Below are 22634 nucleotides of genomic sequence, written 5' to 3'. Positions count from 1 at the left end.
TCAGATTAACTAATATGATTTTTTTATGTAGGAACATATGATAACAAGTGAGGTGGCTATTCTGAGAAGAGTTAAACATCCAAACATTGTTCAACTTCTAGGTGAATTTGATTTTGGTAATGAATTATATCTAGTAATGGAATTAGTAAAGGTAAGTTAATACAATAAGTATTTAAAATATTCCAAAATATGAGACTTTATATGCTAAATTTTTTTGAACTGTTAATGTTTTAATTAAATCATGTTTTAATAGAAAAATTTTATTTATTTTTTAAATTTAATATAATTAACTAATAACTTTTGACCCCAAGCAGCTAGGGAGTTGCAGTTTGTTTTGTTTGAACGAAAATGGATGCCTCTATGTTTAGAAATGATGGAAATGAATCAGGGTTTTTTATTTTTATTAAATAACATTTTTTCTCGCATATTTAACATTTAAATATGTATTATACATTAAATTTAACCATCGTAAAGACTGATGTGTTTGTCATAAAAAAAAAATATTGATTCTAGCATGATTTTTAGGTGTGATATCACAATTTATTAATTATTAAAATAATTAATGCACTTAAAAAATTGGTTTTTAATTGGTCTCTGAGCAGTTTAACCCAGAGTGGACAGTTGCTTAACAATATTCGTTTTCCATGGCAGGCATCCGAGTTATAAACACCTAGCTTTAGGTATATATGCATACTCATTTCTGTGGAGAAAACAAAATGCTTGTCACATGTTCACAGCTCATTAAATCAGCTCAGATGTCACCTGGGTTAACAAGATCTGTGTTTATAAGTTAGGCAGAAGCTGATGTTCGAAAAATCTGCCAGTTTCCTTTGGCCACCAGTAGTGAACACAGCACTGGTCCAAGTATGACTACTGCTTCACAAACACATTCACCACCTCACTCATGCACAATGGACAACACACATAATCTCAGTCAACCTGCTTCATCTATTGACCAAGGCCAGAAAATTATTCCAATAATTGAAATGGACTCAAGAAATGAATGACTCATTATATTTATATTTTTGTTTAAAATTATTAGAGAATAACTTAATATTGATAGAACAATATTTTTTTCTTTTGTCAGATAAAAATCAAATGTGTACATAATTATATTTGTAAGTTATTTTTAGTAAATTAGCTTTATTTTTACTTAATTTTTTTGAGTTAGAAGTAAAACTAATTTTTAAATCAAATTTTGTTTTATTTATTCATCATTATCAAAAAAAGATTGTTGTAAATTTTTTTTATTTTAATTGATGTGATTATAAGAGAGTATTTGAATAAATATGAAAGTAATTATAATAATTTTAAAATTTACATATAGATATTTTATAATTCTAAATGGAGAAAAAATAATTTTTGTAGCTTATATAATTTATTTGTATACTTTATATTTAATTTACCATTTATATAATTTTTTTCTAAATTTATAAAATTTGTATAAGTTATGCTTTATTACATATATTCTTAAAGGGAGGAGATCTTTTTGATGCAATAGCAACAGCAACAAAATATACAGAAAGAGATGCAAGTGGCATGGTATATAATTTGGGAAGTGCGTTAAGATATTTACATTCGCTTAACATTGTTCACCGTGATATTAAGCCAGAAAATTTACTGGTTTGTAAATCAGTCAGTTTTTTTTTTTTTTTTTAGAATATAATTTAGATTTTATAATGCTATTTTATTTTCATTATAAATAAAACTTTTAAGAATTATTGTTTATCATAATTCTTAAAATTAATGGTAATTAATATTTTAATAAAATATTTGTAATTTCATCAATGAAATTAGATTAATTATAAAATATTTTTGTATTGGTATTTCATATTAAATTTTAGTTTTAACAGTGATATCCTTTTCACAATATAGAATATATATAAGTATTTAAATACAAAATTATTTTAATAAAACTCTACTATGTATAATAAGAAATAAATAAAGATATATGAAATTTATTAAACTGATTAATAAATAATAATCCAAATTTGCCAAACTTCACTGCACATTTCTCACAACAGGCACATTGCCTGGTAATGTGGGTTTAATACGGCTGGATAAGCAAACTATTGACATAACTCATTTCATTTGAAACAGGCTATGTTCATTGGCTTGCTTATCCAGCTGTATTAAAGTAAGTTAGCTTTATTGTGCAAAGTGTCTAATATCTTGTTATATTTCAGTTGCTAAAACAGCAATAAAAATTTTAACACTATTTTTCATTGATGATGATGATGATGCAAAATATATTTCAGGCCTATTAAGAGTTAGACAAAATTTTCAAAGTGAAAAGGACTATTTTAAATTTGGTTAAAACATAAAGCATTAAGAATAAATTTTCTTTTAAACTCGTTTCTAAATGCTTTTTAGAGAAATTTCTTTAGCCATCCCCAGTCAGTGCAAGTGACTTACTTAGTTATATCTTGTAAATTAATTCCTTTGGAAGCAAAGATCAAACAGAGGTTCAGATAGCATAATTGGGATGCATCTGCACTATAAGCAGAAGTTTCAGATTTGTGTAACACTCCAAATCAAGTTTTTTTTCCCAGAATATTCAAAGTTAATTTTTTTAATTATTAAATTTAACATGGATAACAGCATAATTCCTATGTTTAGTTCAAATTATGTAATATCTGTATAATTAGATGAGTTTAGCCGGATAGATACTCTCAAATACTAGAGCTGGATTAAGTCAGAAATCATAACTATCAAAAAATGCTAAACAATTTAAGAAATCTTGTAGATTTTATTCAGATTATTAAAAAAATAACAAAATTATATTTTATACATTTTGAAAAAGTATGGAATACAGTAATACCCCGAACTTACGTGATAGGTGGGACTGAGTGATAACCGCGTAAGTCAGTGTATAATTTCGCAATTTGTATAAAATCCAAGTCGGATGTATGTAAGCTAATAAATGTTCTCGTTAATGTTATCACGTCTTTTGATTCGTTCACGGTTACAAGAAATCATCACATAGAGTCTCTCGAGTCTCCGTAGATGTAACAAACAGAAATAAATAACACAAAGTAAATTGTAGCTATGTGTCGATTCCGCGCGACACGTCCGAATGTGTAAGCCAAACAATAGTGTGGGGGGAGTGAGTAATCAAAAGTTGTATAGCGTTCAAACAAAAGACGAATCGACGAGATTTGAAAATCGCGTAACTCCGGGTTCGCATAAGTCGGGGTAGCGTAAGTTGCAGTATTACTGTACTAAATATTAATAACAGATTATAAATTGGAAATTTATGAGGCTCATAAAAAATCCAAGCGCATCAACCATAGAGATGCAAACAATCTGTATAACTGCGTTACACAGATTGTCCGCATGGCAGTTCATTTACAAAATTTATTTATTTTGTTGTTTTATTAACAGACATTTATTCACTTCTTTTTATTTTTATTAATTTTGTGTATATTAGTTGTTATTTATTCATTTATTCATACATTTTATTATTTTAAGATAACGATTGTAAATTCAAATTCTTATTTTATTAAATTTGTATTTATGTTCTTTTATTTTTTCATTCCTTTATATTCTGTAACTGAGGAAGATCAGTGAAACTAAAGTGAAGTGAAATTGATTGAAAATGTTTTTATTTTTATTAAATTTGTTGCTGGAGTTATAAAGGTGTTTTTGTGGCCTATTATTTCCTTCAGTTCTTCTCAAAGTTCATAGTTACAGATTATAAAATTAAATAGAAATATTTTTTAAAACTATGAAATTCTAAATAAAAAGTAAATAAAACTGGTCATATTAAATTAACATTGAATTTTCTAAAACATTTTGTGTTAGTGAATTTATGTCAATAACTTTAGTCATGGTTCTAAGTTAAAATGTTTTTTAAACAAAACATTTGTTTTAATTTCAAACATGTTATATTTTTGTATGTTTATTTTTTACTTTCCCAGTTGTGTTATATATAACAGAGATATAGTATGGCAATCAGTCAAAAAATGACCCCCAAAGATATTTACATTTTTGGACGCTGAACCTTGATTGGGGTTTTTCTGTATGTATGGATGAGTGTATTTTGAGGGGCATGATTTTGTTCGTCCTCTTTGAAGCTTTAATAACTCCTTCTATAATATCTTTAATAAAATCTTGTCAAAAATTTCTGAAATTTTGCAGGGAGGTTTGTGTGTTAGGGGATTGTTGCTATTAAATTTTAGTGGTTAAAGATTGATAAGATGGGAGATAAAGGGGTGATTATGTGTCATATCTTGAGTAGGGTCAGACTTAATGATGATTTTACTCATTATTAGCATTTACAGTTTTTATATAAAGCCTATCCCTACCTTCAAAATTAAGTCTTTTGCCATTTGATAATAATTAAAAAATGTAAACAGTTTTATAATGCAATATTGTAACAGATAACACCACAAAAATTTTAAATGTTGCTGGGAAAGTTAAACAATTTGTTGCTGGACTTTTTTCTATGGATCTGATGTTTACATGAATATCTTAAAAAATGTTTGATCTGAAAAAATCAACAGCACTCATTAAAATTTTTAGCATTTTTTGATGGTTGTGGTTCCATTTTTTTCACACAAACCATACATTACATGGACTAATATAAGTTACTATATTATTATTTTCTTCTTTTCCCCTTTATTGATTTATGAAAATAAAAGAAATTATTGAGACTGATATTGGTTACTTAAGACTTAAAATTTATTTAATGTTTATAATGATGATAATTTTTCTAATTTTAAATGTTAATATAATAAATGCTGTTCTAATAGGTTATGGAACATGAAGATGGGAGTAAATCTTTAAAATTAGGTGATTTTGGACTGGCTGTTGAAGCAACAGAACCTCTTTATACTGTCTGCGGAACCCCTACTTATGTTGCACCTGAAATTTTAGCTGAAACTGGGTAAATATAGTTTATTAACTTTTTTCATTTTTGACGTTTTCTTCCCTGTTCTCACTAAAAGGGCCTTTATTTCATACCTATCATGGGCTTATCCAAGCCCACAATGGGAGGAGGCCTGGTTGTGAGGGACAGGATCCAACATATTTGGGACAAACCACTCATGAAAATTCCTGGGGTTGGTGACCTGGATTAAATCCTGGGATTCCCCAAGGTGGTAGGCTGATGCCTTAACCACTTCAAACATCTGGCTATCAAGTAAATATAGCTTATTAACATTTTGAAAAAGAAATTTCTTACTTTTTCTTTTTTATCAGTATTACAAATAAAAATTTAGGTTTCATGTAATTATAAAAAATTTTCAATTGTATATTTGATAATCATTGTATTCTTATTATGGTATTTATTTATGATGAATGGTAAATATTATCTTATAATTACTTTTAAATAGAGATTAGATTAAATATTATTTTAAGTGTGAAGTAAGCAATATTTATTGTTCTTCCATGATGTTATGGAAGAACATTCAGTTTTTCAGATTATAGTACACTAATACAATCTATGGATAAAACATTATAGAAGAAAATTTGGGCAAGTAAAAAATGGCTTTTTGACAACAAAATAATAATAATAAACAAATTGACTCAAATATGCATTAAAGAATCTCTGCATCAATTTCGTTTAAACTAATCCAATAAACTTAAACTTAATTTTTTTTTTATCAAATATTATTGGTATTCTTTTCTCTGAGATGTCTTTTTCTGGTTTAAATTTCTATTATAATAGATCAAAAGATAGTATATTTTTTAAATCAAATGTTTTCTTTCATTTCTGATGAAGATTTGCAGATTTTTTAGTATTTTCTAAATTTTGTTCTTATCTAACTTTCTTTAAAAGAATTATTTTTCTCAATTATATTAATGTCTTAATCTAGAAATATGGAGAATAATTGCTTTTTTGAAGGTAAGTTGATAAGCCTCAAAATATTTGGCACATTTGTCACTGAAATGTCTGCTTTGTATGATATGAATATTTTGAAAATGTATAAATTCTAATGTTAAATATTAAAACCAAGAACTATTTTTATTTAGAAAGGAGGCAAATATAAGCATTTACAACATATCTTTTGTCTTATCTATCATGTTTTCAGATATTATATCTATAGATTAATGTTGTTTTGATTTGCTTGAAGGAAAAAAAGACAAAATACACAATAAGTCATGAAAAATTTTATTTGTAAAAATAATACAAAATTGGTTGAGCAATTTTCCATTCTGCAATGGAAACTAATAATACAAAATCATTATAAGAGAAGAAAAATAAATTGAATATTATTAATAATGGTGTATGGAGTTTTCTGAATAATATATCACTTAAAAATGTTTTTGTAAATACAAGTCTTTTGTGTTTATAATTGCTGTCTCCTATGAATAATAAAAAATTGATATATTCAGACTACAATAAATTCTAAGAAAAATTTAAGATACAGTACATGCATATTAATAGTTGCTTATATGTTAGAAACAAAATCACACCTTTGGCATGCCAATAAGTAATTTGATTCAGTTTAATGGATCTACTTCAGTTGTCAAATGCAGTAAGGAAATAGATTATATAAAATTTAAAGTTTAAAACAATTGAGAAAAGAACAATGATATTTAAAATACAAAAGCAAGAGAAAATGGGCAAAATAACCATAAATTTGGATGTTAACATTAAAATATAATATTAATATAAAAAAATTATATTTTGTATAATGATTTCTATGAGATGGACAATGAGTCTACATTACAATAGTTAATACATTCTAGGTGTGTATTTACTTTGTAAATATCTAGGATTTCCAACTGTTTTGGATTATTTATGTCATTCTCAGATGTAATGAGCTTAGCACAGTCCCACATTAAGCTTATTAGTGAATGACAATAGACTAGTGTCTCTTAGATCTTTATTCACAATGTTGTTTATTATATTGCCTATGTCATCTGGAAATTTTATTTTTATCTGCTTTACATTGGTAGATTTTCTTCAGTAAGAATATAACATAGTATATATTAAGATATTTTATTCCTATCCTACATATAGTAAGATCAAAAAAGATTTTTACACTTAAATCCACTGAGTTGAGAAGATTTACAGACAAGTATGTTATACATGTAATATCTAAATGAATTTAAGATTTTCAGATAAGATTATTTTGAATAATTTCTTAATTAAAATTTAACATCATTTTAAAATAGTTAAATCACAGGATATTTGAAACAAAATATTATATTTAAGTGTATTTGAATTAAAGCTAAAAACTGTATGTTCAGATGGTGATTTTAATCAAATATTATTTAGAGATATTTTAAAATTGTTAAGAATTATTTGACTATTTGTATATAACATTTATTTAAATTGTTTATATATGAATAATGTAATTAAAATGTCTATTTACTTTTTTTAAAACAAATATTTACTATTTCAGTTATGGACTTAAAGTAGACGTTTGGGCTGCTGGTGTCATAACTTACATTTTACTATGTGGCTTTCCTCCATTTTTTAGGTAAAATGTTTTTCTGAAATGCAATTTTGTTAATTTCACTTATGAACATTAAAAAGAAATACTGTAGGCCCTTGATTCAATGATTAATAGTGGGAAAGGGATATCTGCTATTGCAGAAAGTTCATTAAATCAAATGTATTCTAAAAAGAAGTATTAATGACAAACTTAAATATATAGGATATGTTAAAATGTTGTTATTAGTGATGGGACGATACCACAATTTCTCCCTATTCTGATTCTTTTTAATTAATACAGTACTTTCTAATGTTTATTTTAGTTTAGAAAAATTAATGATTTATATTACAAGCATGGTACATTCATTAATTAATAAACATCAAGCTGAAGAATGGAAAATGATTTGGGAAATCCAAAATCAATCTTTTGAAAGAAATGTGAGAAATCTCCATTTATATGTGNGTATACTACAAAATTAATTTGTAATATTATGGTGGATAAAGTTACTATTGCAACACTACTCTCAAAGAAATTACAACTAATTAATTCACTTTTACTTGAAGAACTATTCCATTTTGTCATGTTGGATTACCATATTTGGAAACTGCTTTGTTAGCCAATGCAATGACCATGGGGAGAGGGAAGATAAATGAGAAGATGCATTTTTTTTCCACACTTTTTGCAATGGGCATGTCTTGTAAATGATTTAACTCCATCGTATTTAATACTAAATGAGGTTTGGCAAATGAGCCAAACAAATATTGTCACGAGTTAACCAATTTTTGAATTCATTCACTCAAGCCACAAATATCTAGACCAACTCATTTTGAAAAAAGTCAATTTTTAAAACTCAAAATGGAATTAAACAGTGCAAACAAGTATTTTTATTCAGAATCGTGCAAATCTCATTTAAAAATTTAATGTATTACAGCATATCTGTGAATCAACATCAATAACTTTCATAATTATAATGTCATTTTATCATTAAAAGTAAACATACTAAACATATTAAAAACTATTTTATACAATATTGTTTCAATTAAAATATAATTTTGTTTACATTTTAAACTGTTCTGCCAACACTTAAATATTTTTGCTGACCACCAGTCTTGATTTAAAACTCGGTAGCCCAATAGTTCAATCAATGTTAACTCACTTATAATTAAAATTTTTAAAAAGCAGGCAAATTTATGAAACAAAAATTAATGAAATTACTAAAAAATTAAAATAAACTAACATTTGATTATCTTTTATGCAAAACAACACTAAAGCAATTTCTATAGTCATGTCACAATAAAAGAGTTGCAATTAATTTTAAAAAATTGGAATTAAGGATCCCAAAACTGCAGGCAAAATTCAATAAATAAAAATTATTAAAAAAATAATTAAAATTAAAATAAATCAAATTAATTTTTAAATTTATATTGTTTAAGTGACACTTCAAACAAACTGCTTTTAACATTTTGCTTTTAATATACAGAGTGTAACAGAAAGATGTGTAAAAAATTTGAGGGGTTGTAGAAGTTAATTTTGAGTTGAAAACTAGGGCCATTTTTTGATTTGAAGTATTCATTTCGAGTTATAAGCAATTTTAAAAATGTGACATCACTTCCTGTTTAGCAAAATGCCAATAGATGTATGAAAATATTTGTCAATAATTGCATGTTAGTTTGATATTGGTTACATATTATCTGCAATTTTAAACATTAAACTTTTAAATGTTTAAAACATTCCATATTTGTAATGTTTTAAGAAAATTTTTGAATATGCAAATTTTGGTTAATTGTGGAACTTATCACCAACCTGAAGCAGACATATACACCCAAAATATGCATATTCAAAAATGTTCTTAGACCATCTTTTTAAAATCACTTATAACTCAAAATGAATGCTTCAAATCAAAAAATGTCCCTAGAGTTTTCAATTCGAAATTAACCTCTCTACAACCCCTCAAATTTTTTACACCCTGTATATACAGATACAGAATAGAGATTGCCAGTTAAGCCAGCCAGATGACACCCTTAAACTCACCCTATTCTTCCCTAAAATGGGAAGTTAGAGCATGTTTTGTAGATTATCTAGTAACCATGGTTAGAGTCTGCCATAACAGACATTACATCACGTATTCTTTGCTTTGTTGACATAAAAGTTTCCAATAAACTAATAATTAATTGTTAAAATACAGTAATACCCCGAACTTACGCGATAGGTGGGACCGAGCGATAACCGCGTAAGTCAAATTCGCGTAAGTCGGGGTATAATTTTGCATATAAATACATACAAATAACACAAAATAAATTGTAGCTATATGTCGAATACGTCCGAACATGTAAGCCAAACAATAGTGTGGGGGGAAATGAGTAATTAAGAGTTGCGTGGCGCTCAAACAAAAGACGAATCAACGAGATTTGAAAATCGCGTAACTCCGGATTCGCGTAAGTCGGGGTATTACTGTATCATAATTTAAAAAATTTTTCATCTTTGAGTGAAACAGATAATTAATTTTTCTTTTAAAATGTGGAAGAATTGTTTTTAAGAATCAGAAATTGTGATGAAATTTTCTCAATTCCGATTCCGATACCTGGAAAATGTTTGATTTTTCTGAATTCTGATTGTGACTAATCGTCCCATCACTAGTTGTTATAATGTATGAGTACAAACAAAATATTATTATAATGTATATTGCATAATTTATACTTACTGGCTAAGCAACCCAAAATTTTAACTTGCTCTATTTACTAATTAAAAAAAAAACGTTTTTTTAGGATAGAAATTTTTGTCTGCTAAATTGGAGTCTGTTAAAATGAGGGNATCCGACTTTTCAATTATCCGACTAACCCCATCCCAGTCCCCAATTAGGGCGGATAATCGAGGTTCTACTGTAATACAATCAGCATTTTTTGATTTATAAAACTGATCAACATAAAGTAAAAATACAAAGTTTCTGGAAGTTTTTAAACATTTATTATTGCTTAAATTTAAAATTTTCATGAAAAGTTATTCAAACAAAATATAATTTTGTTTGTATTTTTGAGTAATGAAGCCATTTAACTATTTTTAAAAGGAAGGTGATAAGATGAAAATCAGAAAAATTAATGATAATATTTGTTGATATTTTTGGAAAAATACTATTATACTTGTTTATATAATTTTTTATTTATATTAATATTTTAAAAATATTTTAGATATATTTATCTTTTTCAACAGTTTTTATAAATAAATAAATTAGGAAGTCAACATTCCTATTAAAAGCAATGCTTTCAGTCAAAATCTGACATCCTGAACTTAGAACTACTTATTAAACAGTTTAGAATTATGTAAAACAGAATATGATGGGTAAACAGAGTCTATGTATATTGATAGGAACTATAACATTCAGTTTTCACTGTTTCAAAACCTCCAGAAGCAAATTTTCTTTATTGTTTGTCCAGTTTTGTAGCTTCAAACCAGATATTGTGGGGAAGTTTTAGTAGAAGCACTGTATTATACACATTTTTTTAAGAATTAAAGAAAGAAAAACTAATCAATTGTAATATTAATTTTGAATACTATGTTAGAAACTTCATTTTAAAATAAAAACAAAGCGACTTACTGTGATGAATTCATCTAAGGATTTATAACTGTTCTTTGATTCAAATGAACTAATAATGGATCTGAAAGATTGAATATATTATTCATTAAATATATGTCATTTATAAATATTTTTAAATTTTGTCCTAAACTTCCTTTTCTATACTTTTCTAAATTCATAAATACTTTTTTGTATTTTTATGTAGTATTTATTAAAGTTAAATGTTTGTTTCATCAAAGTTAAAATTTATATTTATAACATATTCAAAAAAAAAATACATGGTCTGATAAAAGTTTCTTAATTTTATTTTTTAAGAATAATTTAATATTTTATTTTTACTGTGTTTACATATTATTACAATAATGATTTTAAGCAGGTGTAATTTTAAACTTCTTTTTAAAAAGTTTTTTGTTAATATCTTTTATAGGAATTAATTACACAAATGTTACAGCTTCATCCTGATAGAAGATATAGTGCAACACAAGTCTTAGAACATCCTTGGGTTGCAGTATGTTACTATATTTTATATTCATTTATTTATTTATAAAATATTAAGATCATATAATTTTTAAAACATTTCTTAAAATAATTTATTTAAACCACTCTAAACCTAGCTCATGTTCTAGATTTTCATAATTTGACATAGGAAAAATTAAATCTTATTCAACAATAACTATAAAACAATGGAAATTCTTGAACATATAAAAATTAAAAATACAAGATGTGACACTTTAACTTCTGGAATGGCTGCATAGTGTTGCATGTGTGGATTCCCAGACAAGGTTTAAACTCGAGTAAACCGTGAAATTCTTGCACAACACAAGATGTAAACAAGGAGACTCGGAAATGTTTGAGTATGTGTCAAACTATCTGTCAAGGTCTTAGCGGAAGACAAACTCTAACACAAGTGCTCATAAATTGGTAGATCATTGACTCGCAAGTCTATAAAATGTTGGCCGAGATAAATCTTTTTGAACAAAAAAAGGAGAATTTTTGATAGATGAAAGATGAAAATGATCGTTAAATTCTTAGACGTCAAGAAATGGTAAACAACGGCCTGAGTTATGAGTGCAGGTGTTATTGTTTTATAAACAGTCATTGAGCAGAGTCAACAAAGAGGTATTAGATGGACACCTCAAATTGGACCTTTCCTGCGACCCGAAAGGTTTCGTCTTGCACCTGGAGGCAAAGGAGGGACCAATCGGGAAGCGAGGGATTAATCCGAAATGCGACTAGTGGGGGAAAACTATAAAAATTGGAATTTCAAGGTCGAAGAAGAGTCTCCTCTGGATTAAGCCTACAGTTGTGCTTTATCTATTGTGTTGTGCTACTGCCAATCACCTAGGATGCCACAGTTTAACACTGAACATCTGCAACGTCCAGCGATCCCTCTTGTCTACCTTGGCTACAACCGATCACCCGAACTCTCATTGTTTCATAGGAACACTGGGATTTTGGAATTGTCCAATATCGATGTAAGCATGAATTCGAACAAATAAATGGGTTTTCTCTTGTAAAACACTTGTTCTTCATTTGCCTCCTTTGCCACCGCCCACATATGCAGTTTCCCTTAGGCTCATTCTGACACAGGATAAAGTGTACTCCCCTTGAAGTCAGCAACCTTACACATGTGATGTAATTGTATCAAAATCATATGAGCATTTGTGTTTGAACATGTTTGAACTATACATTTGTAAATTGCAAGCTGATAGAATCAGTTGTCGGTTAGCTTTTGGGAAGGTAATAAAGTTCTGTATTGCACTTTGGCAACATTGACAATACACCAATTTACAGTGCATTCACAGCAAAAGACTTTCTGGCCAAAAAAGTGACTACCCAATTAGATAATTTTGCTTGTTCACTTGACTTAGCTCCCTGTGATTTCTGGCTATTTCTAAAATTAGAAGCAATGTTGATAGGACATAAGATTTTCTAATACAGGCATTCCTTGCTTAATGACCAAGTTCTGTTCCTGTGACTAGGCCATTAAATGAATTGGTCAATAAACAAGGAGTTTAATTGTTTTATTTAGTCTTGGAAAAGAAGTGGTCTAAAGGAAACTCCAACTTGATAAATTTGTTTTAATTTTTATCTCTTACATATTACAGAACATAAAAATACAATCAGCAGAAATTATTAAAAACATTGTACCAAAAAAATTAAAGTTCATTTATTTAAAAAAAGTTATTCAGATTAATATATTACTCATTGAATTTTTCAAAGGCTGGTAATGATTTCAGATCATCAGTGTCATCATTAGAGTTATCAGCAGGGTTGTCAGGAGTTATATGGGACATGGGTAGGAGAGATGACTGCAAAGAAATGGAAATACTTCTAGACGTAGGAGTTCTGAGTGTAGCTTTTGAGAAGGATCTCATTAGTGTAATGTGCTTTGTCAAGTTACTTTTTATCTTTGGATGCTTGCGGATGATTGGCGCCTGTCTTTGAGAATGATAGCAGAAGATTTGAAGATAAGCAAGGACAGTATGAGCACCATTGTTCACGAACATTTGCAAAAGCGTAAGATTTGTGTCCAGTTTGTACCGCACACGCTGTCAGACGAGGAAAAGCAACATCAGATGGAAACCTCTGGAGATTTCATTAGTGCGTGTGACTGGAATCCGCAGTTCTTGGAAATAATCATTACAGGGGATGAGTCGTGGTGCTACCAGTACGATCCAGAGACCAAGCAACAGTCCATGGAATAGTGTTCATGGTCATCCCCCTCCCAAAAAATGTTGTCTCACCAAATCCAGGATTAAGACTATGTTGATTGCCTTTTTCAACAGTAAAGGCTTGATCCATCATGAATTTTTACCCGACGATACAACCATCAACACAGAATTACGAGGGAGTTTTGAAACGGCTGCTGAAATGCGTCCAGCGACTTTGGCCACAGTTGTACCAGAGTGGACAGTGGACTCTGCTCCATGACAACACCCGTTAAAAAGTCAAAAATATTTTCTATAGTTAGCTATCATGGCTATCTGATTTAAAATTGTGGCTTTTGATTTGATTTTCTTAACAGTTAACTTATAAGTGATTGATATAATAACTTTTTTTTCTGTAGAAATTAATTTAACAGAATTCATGATATTGATCCATTATTAGAATATTAATGTAACATAATCATGTTTAATTTTATTTATTGTTTGTATAATATAAAGATTACTGTATAGTAAATGCATTTCAGTACATTATTCCAGTTTGGAATTTGTTATTTTTGATGGTTATTATATTATTTTAATTATAATTTTTACTACACTCCACTGCTCCATAATGGTTGTGTTTACAAGTTTATCATTTATCTCTGTCTTATAAAAATTAGCATTGCATTCATAGATAAATTATTGAACACTACATTTTTTTAATTCATATATTTTAGTAAAAAATTAAATATTTATTGCACAATTTATTTTTTGAAAACTTTATAATTACAATTAATTATGAAAGAAAGAAAATATTTACAATTAAGACTAGGATATCTAGGCACTAAAAATCATATATAGATAGTTATAAAAAACTAACTTTATAATTTTTAGTGCATATATGTCATAGCCTTAATAATTATCAATTGGTGCTTAAAATTTAATATAAGATATATAATATTACATGTAAAATAGTATCAAATCATCATTATATACAATTGCATTTTTAACATTACATTTTAAATTAATTCTATGCAGAAAATAGAGAGGTTGAGGCGCACGTTTTAAACGTGTAAACGTGTACGTGTGACGTTCGGCGCCGCTTTCCCGTAAGCCTAAAAGTTTGACAATGGTGTTTGGATAGTCGGTGGAATCACGCTCGACATTCCAAACACCATCGTCACACTTTTAGGCTTACGGGAAAGCGGCGCCGAACGTCACACGTACACGTTTACACGTTTAAAACGTGCACCTCAACCTCTCTAATAATTTAGATTTCATATTATTAACAATTTTGTATTTTGTAGGAGGATGCAATGGCTCCAGATTATGACATGCATTCAACTGTTTCAAGAAAACTTAGTATGCATTTTGATCATAAACGTAAATATTGTTCTCAGTATGCTGGTGTAGCTGTGATCACTGTAAGTCGATATTGTTATTAATATATGTAGTTTTATTGTGATAGACTATGAACTATACATTTGTAAATTGCAAGCTGATAGAATCAGTTGTCGGTTAGCTTTTGGGAAGGTAATAAAGTTCTGTATTGCACTTTGGCAACATTGACAATACACCAATTTACAGTGCATTCACAGCAAAAGACTTTCTGGCCAAAAAAGTGACTACCCAATTAGATAATTTTGCCTGTTCACTTGACTTAGCTCCCTGTGATTTCTGGCTATTTCTAAAATTAGAAGCAATGTTGATAGGACATAAGATTTTCTAANTCCACAAACAAAATAATAATAATAATAATAGCATTTATATATTTTTTGTTTTTTGTATTGATTCAAATAAGTATTTGAGTTTTCAAAAGACACATGTTTGTTCAGTTTTATTTTATCAGTCAGACATCATTTTGATTATATCCATATAAAATATGGAATTACAAAGTTTTGCAGAGTTTTTCATAAAAATTGTGATATATTAAAAGTTTATCTTCTCTGTAAAATATATAAAAGGGATTATACATTATGAATAAAAAAAAATAATGTAAAATAATCAAATTTTATATTTCTAATTTACCAAAACGCCTAAATTTTTTTCATTTAACTTACAAACAGCTTCCAAATCAACTTATTTACCTATAACTGCTTTCCTTGAGTTTACACTTTTATTATTTTAGCTATTTTGGATTTCTAAAACATATCTCCAGGAATATTAACAATCAAAATAATAAATCAGACATTTATTAAAAATTATATTTTTCAGACTTTCAGAAATTATTATTGAAAAGACAGCTTTTGTGTAGTGTTAAATGTGTGGGTTAAAACCCACACATCTAACACTACACAATTCTACATTTCTCACATGCCCTTTTTGTGTTTTTGATGGATATTCTTGAAAGCATGTTATTTTATTTTTGACTTAATATTCTGAAGGTTGATTGTAGGAGATCTAAAGCACTATGATAATAAAGATGTGAATTTCAGAAAGACACTTTTGGATGAATAAATTTTTCTTAACTGGAAAATCTGTTAAAATGATTATAATATTAATATATTTTTTCATTCATCTCAANTATTTTTCTTTTTATCATACAATCCTAAGTAAATAATAATAATATTTTAACTACCATAAATATTTCTATTCTGCTTCTTTTGATTTCAATTTCATTATTCATTTTGCTTTATCCATATGTATATAATGTCAAAATTAAGAAAATAAAAAGTTATTGTCTTCCATAGGTTGTTTGATTTTAAAATTCAAATTTCAGATATATGTAACATTATTTTTCAAAACAGTAAGTAAGATTACAGAAATTTCTTTGTACTGGATCCATTGTAGATTGCATCGACATGAACAAACTACTCTGTTGAAAACATTATTAATTTTAAAATATTTTTATATAAATTATTTAATAGTCAGATTGACAAAAATTAATTATTTAGAAATTGTTATAAGAAAGATTTAATATACCAAAATGTTTATTTTGTATATCATTTAATTTTAAATCTTTAAACCTTTAAAGGAAATAATTTATAATACAGTGAAAAACTTTCTTTCCAAATTCAAATGTGTTTTTTGTTTCCATGCTTATTGCATGTTCAGTAAGATTTGCAATGGTGTTGTGGGTGATAAAGGACGGTGTCCAAACATATCCAAGTCAAATTTTAAGCTAGACTCAAAAATCAGGTTTCCAGAGCAGCATCTTCACCATCTTAGACATCTGGAATCACTTAAATACTGTTAAGCTCCATAATCAAGAGAAAAATTTGACATTCTTTACTGTATTATATCTTATTTCCTCCAAATAATATATTTAAAGATAAATATATTCAGTCTCTCTGCCTTTAAAAACTGATGATAAATCTTCAGATTTTGTATGTATTCAGAAATATTTGGGTGTTCAAGTGCATAATTATTATAGAAGGGGTTTAAGAATATGATTTTGAGGTTAATGTATAATAATAATTTATGTCATGCATTAACAGTAATTGAAAATAAAATGTCTTAATTATAATGTAATTGCAACTTAAATAAATGTATTTTCTGTAGATTGAATGTTTATTAATATATCTCTTTTAGCTGAAAAGTTCCAATTAACATAATTTATTAACATTTATATAAATATAGAAAATATATAATATATAAATTAAAAAATGTTTAATTATCCTAGGCTACTCCACTTGACAAAGAACAGAATTATTTTCAAGCACATTCCCGTTCTTCTCAGGCATCACCAAGATCAGTCTCACCAATAGTTCTTCAAAGACTCCAATTAGAAGAAGAAGTTTTCTAAAAGAAAAAAAAAAAACAATTGCCTTGCAATGTCAATTGAAAGTGCTGAATATTTTGCTCATCTTGCCTTAAGAGTAGATAGCTTTTTTGCATCTAAAATGAATATATTCTATATATCCATGTTAGAAATCTGGTAGAAAAATAAATTAGTAGATTAATCCAGCCATAAATTATTGTAATAATTATAGGTTTGACAAAAGTTCCTAAAAAAAATTAATAATTGCCACTAAAAAGTTATTTGATAATTGATTACCAAAAAATGTCTAGATTTATGTAATCGTCAATGTTCTAAGCATTTAGTGTCGTCTACGCTACCAACAAGTACAGTAATTTATATATCAGGATAACAAAGAGGTTGTGCAACTTATTTTGTATAAGTAGAACAGAGTTTGGAATATATTGAAATTAATTTCACTTATACACTGTATTATGTAAATTTAAGTCAAACAAAATATAAGTGGCACATTTTGAATAATCTTTCTTACAATTAAAGCAATAATTTATTATAGATATTTTAGCTATTAGATAACATACAACATATTGAATATTTATAATATAATTTTGTATATGTATCTATAATTTATTTTTCTTTATCAATGCAAGAAATTTTTTATTGGAAAAAGTTTTTTATATCTATCAGCATTACTAATGATCCATTAAACACTCACTATCATTTATATAATTTCTATGTTAAAACAGATATTGTTGTACTTAAGTTGATTAAAATTTTTCATTTGAATGACTGTTTAAATAGGAAATTTTGCTTTTGTAAATATGAATATCAATTGCAAATATATTTGTATTTGCATTTTTAATTTTAATTTGAAGTATTTACAATAAAGATATGAAAATAAATATGAAACTATCACATTACACTAAAAATTCAAAGTAACTTTTCCTAAATTGGATATATATATAAACTTTTTTGCCATGACACATAAGTATTATATCTATTTTTCAACAGTAGCATGTTTACATGTTTGAATTTTTTAAAGTTAGTAACATTTGAAGTAAGTGGTTTCTGACTTCAGATTGGACTCAACAGGATAGCTTTCTCTCTCTTCATTTCATATATCAGTTGTTGTGGCTTTATATAGCAGCATTTAGTAAAAATAAAAATTTGGGAAAAGCTTTGGAATTCTCTAAGTTTACTGTAAATATATATATCCAGAAAAATTCTTCCAGCCTTGTGATTGCCAGAATTTTGAATGATCTTGGTCTTGACCAGATTTAAAATTGCAAAATGTTGCAGTATCCTTGTAAGAGTTCTGCCCTAACTACTTTTGGTGGCTCAACCCTGGTAATGTTTTGCCTTGCAATGTTTTCTACATTTTGTTATAATCTATGAGTTTAAANATAATGCTATATTTATAGGTATAGTATTCCGTTCAGCAAGTAAAATATCTGAAGGTTAAAAACATACAATTTATTCAATTCTTTCTTCTACATATCCGTTCTGGGTTAATATGAACTCTCAACCCCTCTTCAGTGCTATATAATATGTATGTGTTCATAAAGAAACAGTCATAGATAGAGATTCGAGTACAAGGGCATATACAATGTTTATGTTATATAAATATATGATTATTTAGTTAAAATGCCTAAGAATACAGCAAACCTATAATTAAGAAAGCATATGCACAGGTGATCTGCCAAATTATTGGACTATAATAAGGTTAAGTTAACAATGAGATATGAAGTAAATATGTCTAGAGATAGATGGTTAAATTGCCATCTTGTCAATCAGGTTTGTAGAGTTACAAGCATATTTTTCTATAGAAAGTTTGTTATTACATTAATCAAAATTAGATTCAGTACAAGAAAAATATTTTCTATATTTCAGTTTAATTGTTGCCTATTACAAATTCACAAAAAAATTTTATATGATGATAGATTAACCTGCAATGATATGCATTTTCATTTGGTATGGCTGTATGCATAAGGTGGTGATTTTCCACTTATTTTTCACACACAATTATTCTGCATGTAATTGATGATTCTGAAAAATCCTGTGATGTCTTCTCTGCATGTGCTAAAATTTCAAAATCATACATTGTTTACTTTATTTGAGGTCTAATACCCCCACACTTGTTTATGTATATGTGAGTTAATAAATCTATAACAGTTTGAGTCTCTGGAACAAAAACTTTAAGCAAAATACAGTATAAATATTTTATTATCATCAGTATCATTGTTATTAGGTAAAAATTTAAAGGGTTGAATCAGCACACAAAATTATCAGGTTTGAAATGTATAATTTATTTTTATATGTACAATTTTTTGAAATCCTTAAAATAACTTGAAATGTTTTATTTAGTTATCTAGCAATTTTAATTTAATAACTTTGATTAGTTTAAATTTAAATAAAGTTTAAATAAGTAGTAGTAATAGTTTTACTCTTATAAATGGATAATTAATTTCTTAATTTAACTTTTTTTCTTTTTGCATTGATATTGAAAGAATAGAAACTGAAATATATATACATTATACAAATATATATCTATTATAAATATTTATTATTATATAACAAAATATTACTCCATTTAATTTTTAAATTTTATTATTATTAATTAGGGAGACTTATGAAATGATTCAGGAGAAACTGCATATCTACCTCCTCTTTATATGAATTTCTTCAGTCTAAGCATTTATTCAAATTTATCTCCTGTTACTAAAATAAAATTTATGATTCTTTCTGATGTTCTGAACTAATACTGGTAAACAAAACAGTTGCTACAGTTTTAATAATTTAGTAGTGAATTACTGTATAGTGAAATTTTATTGGAAAATGGAATGCAATTTTCCTTTCAAATTTGGAATACTTCCCTGATATTGAATATTTTAATTTATTTAAATAGATAGTTATTACATTAATAATTTTATTCAGTATTATAGAAAAAAAAATTATAAAGTTTGATAACAATGAGTAAATGATAACATTAATTTATTGCAATTATTATTATTGCATGTTCCTAATTGCTCTTTGCATGAATGCAAATATTTCTTTTGAATTCATAGTAAATTAGAAGTAAATTTACAAAAAAAATTTTATTAAGTTCATCCACTATTTCTTTTTCTTTCTTCCTTGTTTGCTTTTTCTATTAATTTCTATTAACTTCACTTTATACCGAACTATTTTTGACGCAAAATACGAAGCGGTCCTCACAGTTAAATAAACTAAATTAACAGTAAGTATGCATATATTTATATTTTGTTTAATTAATTGTTTTTTTATGCTTAATGTCAGTTTTATTTTATAATTTACAATAAACGACACTGCTTATTAATTTGTTTTATTCACGTTTAAAAAATATTTTTTATTTTAAATTTTTAAGTTCTGTTTTAATATAGAATATAAAATTATGCTTATCAAATTTCTTTATAAATATTTTAAACAAAAATTCATTTTTTAAGTACATTTAATATAATATTAATAACTTTATATATTTCATGAAAGTTTCATTATGGAATTATTTATTAATTAAATATAGTTATTAAATTTGTTTATTTTATGAACTTGACATTTACCAATTGTAAAAAGAGAATTGATTACATTTTATACCTAATTTAAAATAATGAAAAAATATGAAATGGATATAAATTAGTGTGGATATAAATATCTTTTTCTTGCAAATTATTTAAAGTAATTTAATAAAATTTTTAAATTTTAAAGATTTTTAGAATAATTCTTGATTTAAAGTACTTTGTTATAAAAGAAAGTCATTCCTAATAAGTAATGGTAACATTAAAATTTATTTATAAATATATATAAATAGCTTATAATTCTTTTTGTCATAATAATTATGGAATATTAAAAACTTATTAAACATTATTAAATCATCTTAATATATTTAGATATTTAGTATGAGTTGTTTTATAATCATAATATGGAGAGTTCTATTTTAAAGAGAAACAAATCCACACAAACTGCTTTAGAGATAACAAGTTACTTATGAATTATTATTTTATTTTAAAAATGCAATCAAAATACACTAATCGATACTGTATATACTTAGTGCAATGTATAATGCATCATCTAGCTAAACATCAAAGCAGAAAAATGATAAATAATTTAAATACAATTTAGGTAATAGAAGAAATTTTAATTTGCATTTGGTTCATGAAATTAAAAACTACACAATTATATTCAAATATTTTAAACTTCTTTTACCACAAAAACATTTTCAAGCAACAATTTTGGAAATTTAATTAGAGTTAGGCAAAATTTACCCAATAATTTACAATATTATACTGTTAAATTACTAGGTTATATTAATAAAAAATTACTTACCAAACTGTATTCATTTAATATAGTGTGAAATTATTCCTTTATCAAAAGTATAGATAACATGTTTAATTTAAAATACACTTGAAAGAAAAATTATTTGATAATTTTTAAATCTGTATAAGATATATAGATGTTCATTTTTATGTTACACAATAAATTTGATACATAAAAATATTTAGCTAATGTAAGTAGAAAACTTAGAAATTTACATATTAAAACATATTCAGCAATTGTTTATGTATTATTTTACTTTGGTCTGTTTCAACAGATTTTTTTACAGTAATTTTGGCAATAAGTGATAGTGGCAAATCCATAATTATTTGTATATTTTGTAAAAAGAATACAATCTGATTAAAACAAAAACTAACATTTAAAATGTAGCATATCTATGACAAACGTCATATGTTATTTAGTTAAAATGCATGTGCATTTTAACTAAATAATGCTATATTTATAGGTATAGTATTCCGTTCAGCAAGTAAAATATCTGAAGGTTAAAAACATACAATTTATTCAATTCTTTCTTCTACATATCCATTCTGGGTTAATATGAACTCTCAACCCCTCTTCAGTGCTATATAATATGTATGTGTTCATAAAGAAACAGTCATAGATAGAGATTCGAGTACAAGGGCATATACAATGTTTATGTTATATAAATATATGATTATTTAGTTAAAATGCCTAAGAATACAGCAAACCTATAATTAAGAAAGCATATGCACAGGTGATCTGCCAAATTATTGGACTATAATAAGGTTAAGTTAACAATGAGATATGAAGTAAATATGTCTAGAGATAGATGGTTAAATTGCCATCTTGTCAATCAGGTTTGTAGAGTTGTTTATATACAACATATGTACAGTAGCTAATTGGTTGTCTATTAATAATTTTTAATGTATTAATGTTTTCAAAGAATTTACCTGATATATATAAAAAATTGATTCAAATAGTTTATAAATTTATAATATAGTTTGATTATTTAAGTGTCTTTA

General features: G+C 26.5%; 1 protein-coding gene across 1 annotated transcript in view; it reads left to right on the top strand.

Moving 5' to 3' along the window:
* The window catches only part of LOC111620770 (serine/threonine-protein kinase DCLK1-like), a 63419-nt gene extending 45538 nt beyond the window's left edge, over positions 1–17881 (top strand). The window contains exons 8-14 of the mRNA XM_023362770.1: positions 32–151; positions 1477–1623; positions 4755–4888; positions 7356–7434; positions 11387–11467; positions 14915–15031; positions 17230–17881. Of these exons, the coding sequence (XP_023218538.1) occupies positions 32–151; positions 1477–1623; positions 4755–4888; positions 7356–7434; positions 11387–11467; positions 14915–15031; positions 17230–17352 (801 nt within the window). The 3' untranslated portion in view covers positions 17353–17881. The remainder of the gene's footprint in view (positions 1–31; positions 152–1476; positions 1624–4754; positions 4889–7355; positions 7435–11386; positions 11468–14914; positions 15032–17229) is intronic.
* The last annotated feature ends 4753 nt before the right edge of the window (positions 17882–22634 follow it).

Source organism: Centruroides sculpturatus, unplaced genomic scaffold, assembly GCF_000671375.1.
Source record: "Centruroides sculpturatus isolate CEXI.00-Female unplaced genomic scaffold, Cexi_2.0 scaffold204, whole genome shotgun sequence".
Lineage (NCBI taxonomy): Eukaryota > Metazoa > Arthropoda > Arachnida > Scorpiones > Buthidae > Centruroides > Centruroides sculpturatus.
Note: the sequence above shows the minus strand (reverse complement) of the source record. Positions and strands in the feature narration are given on the sequence as shown.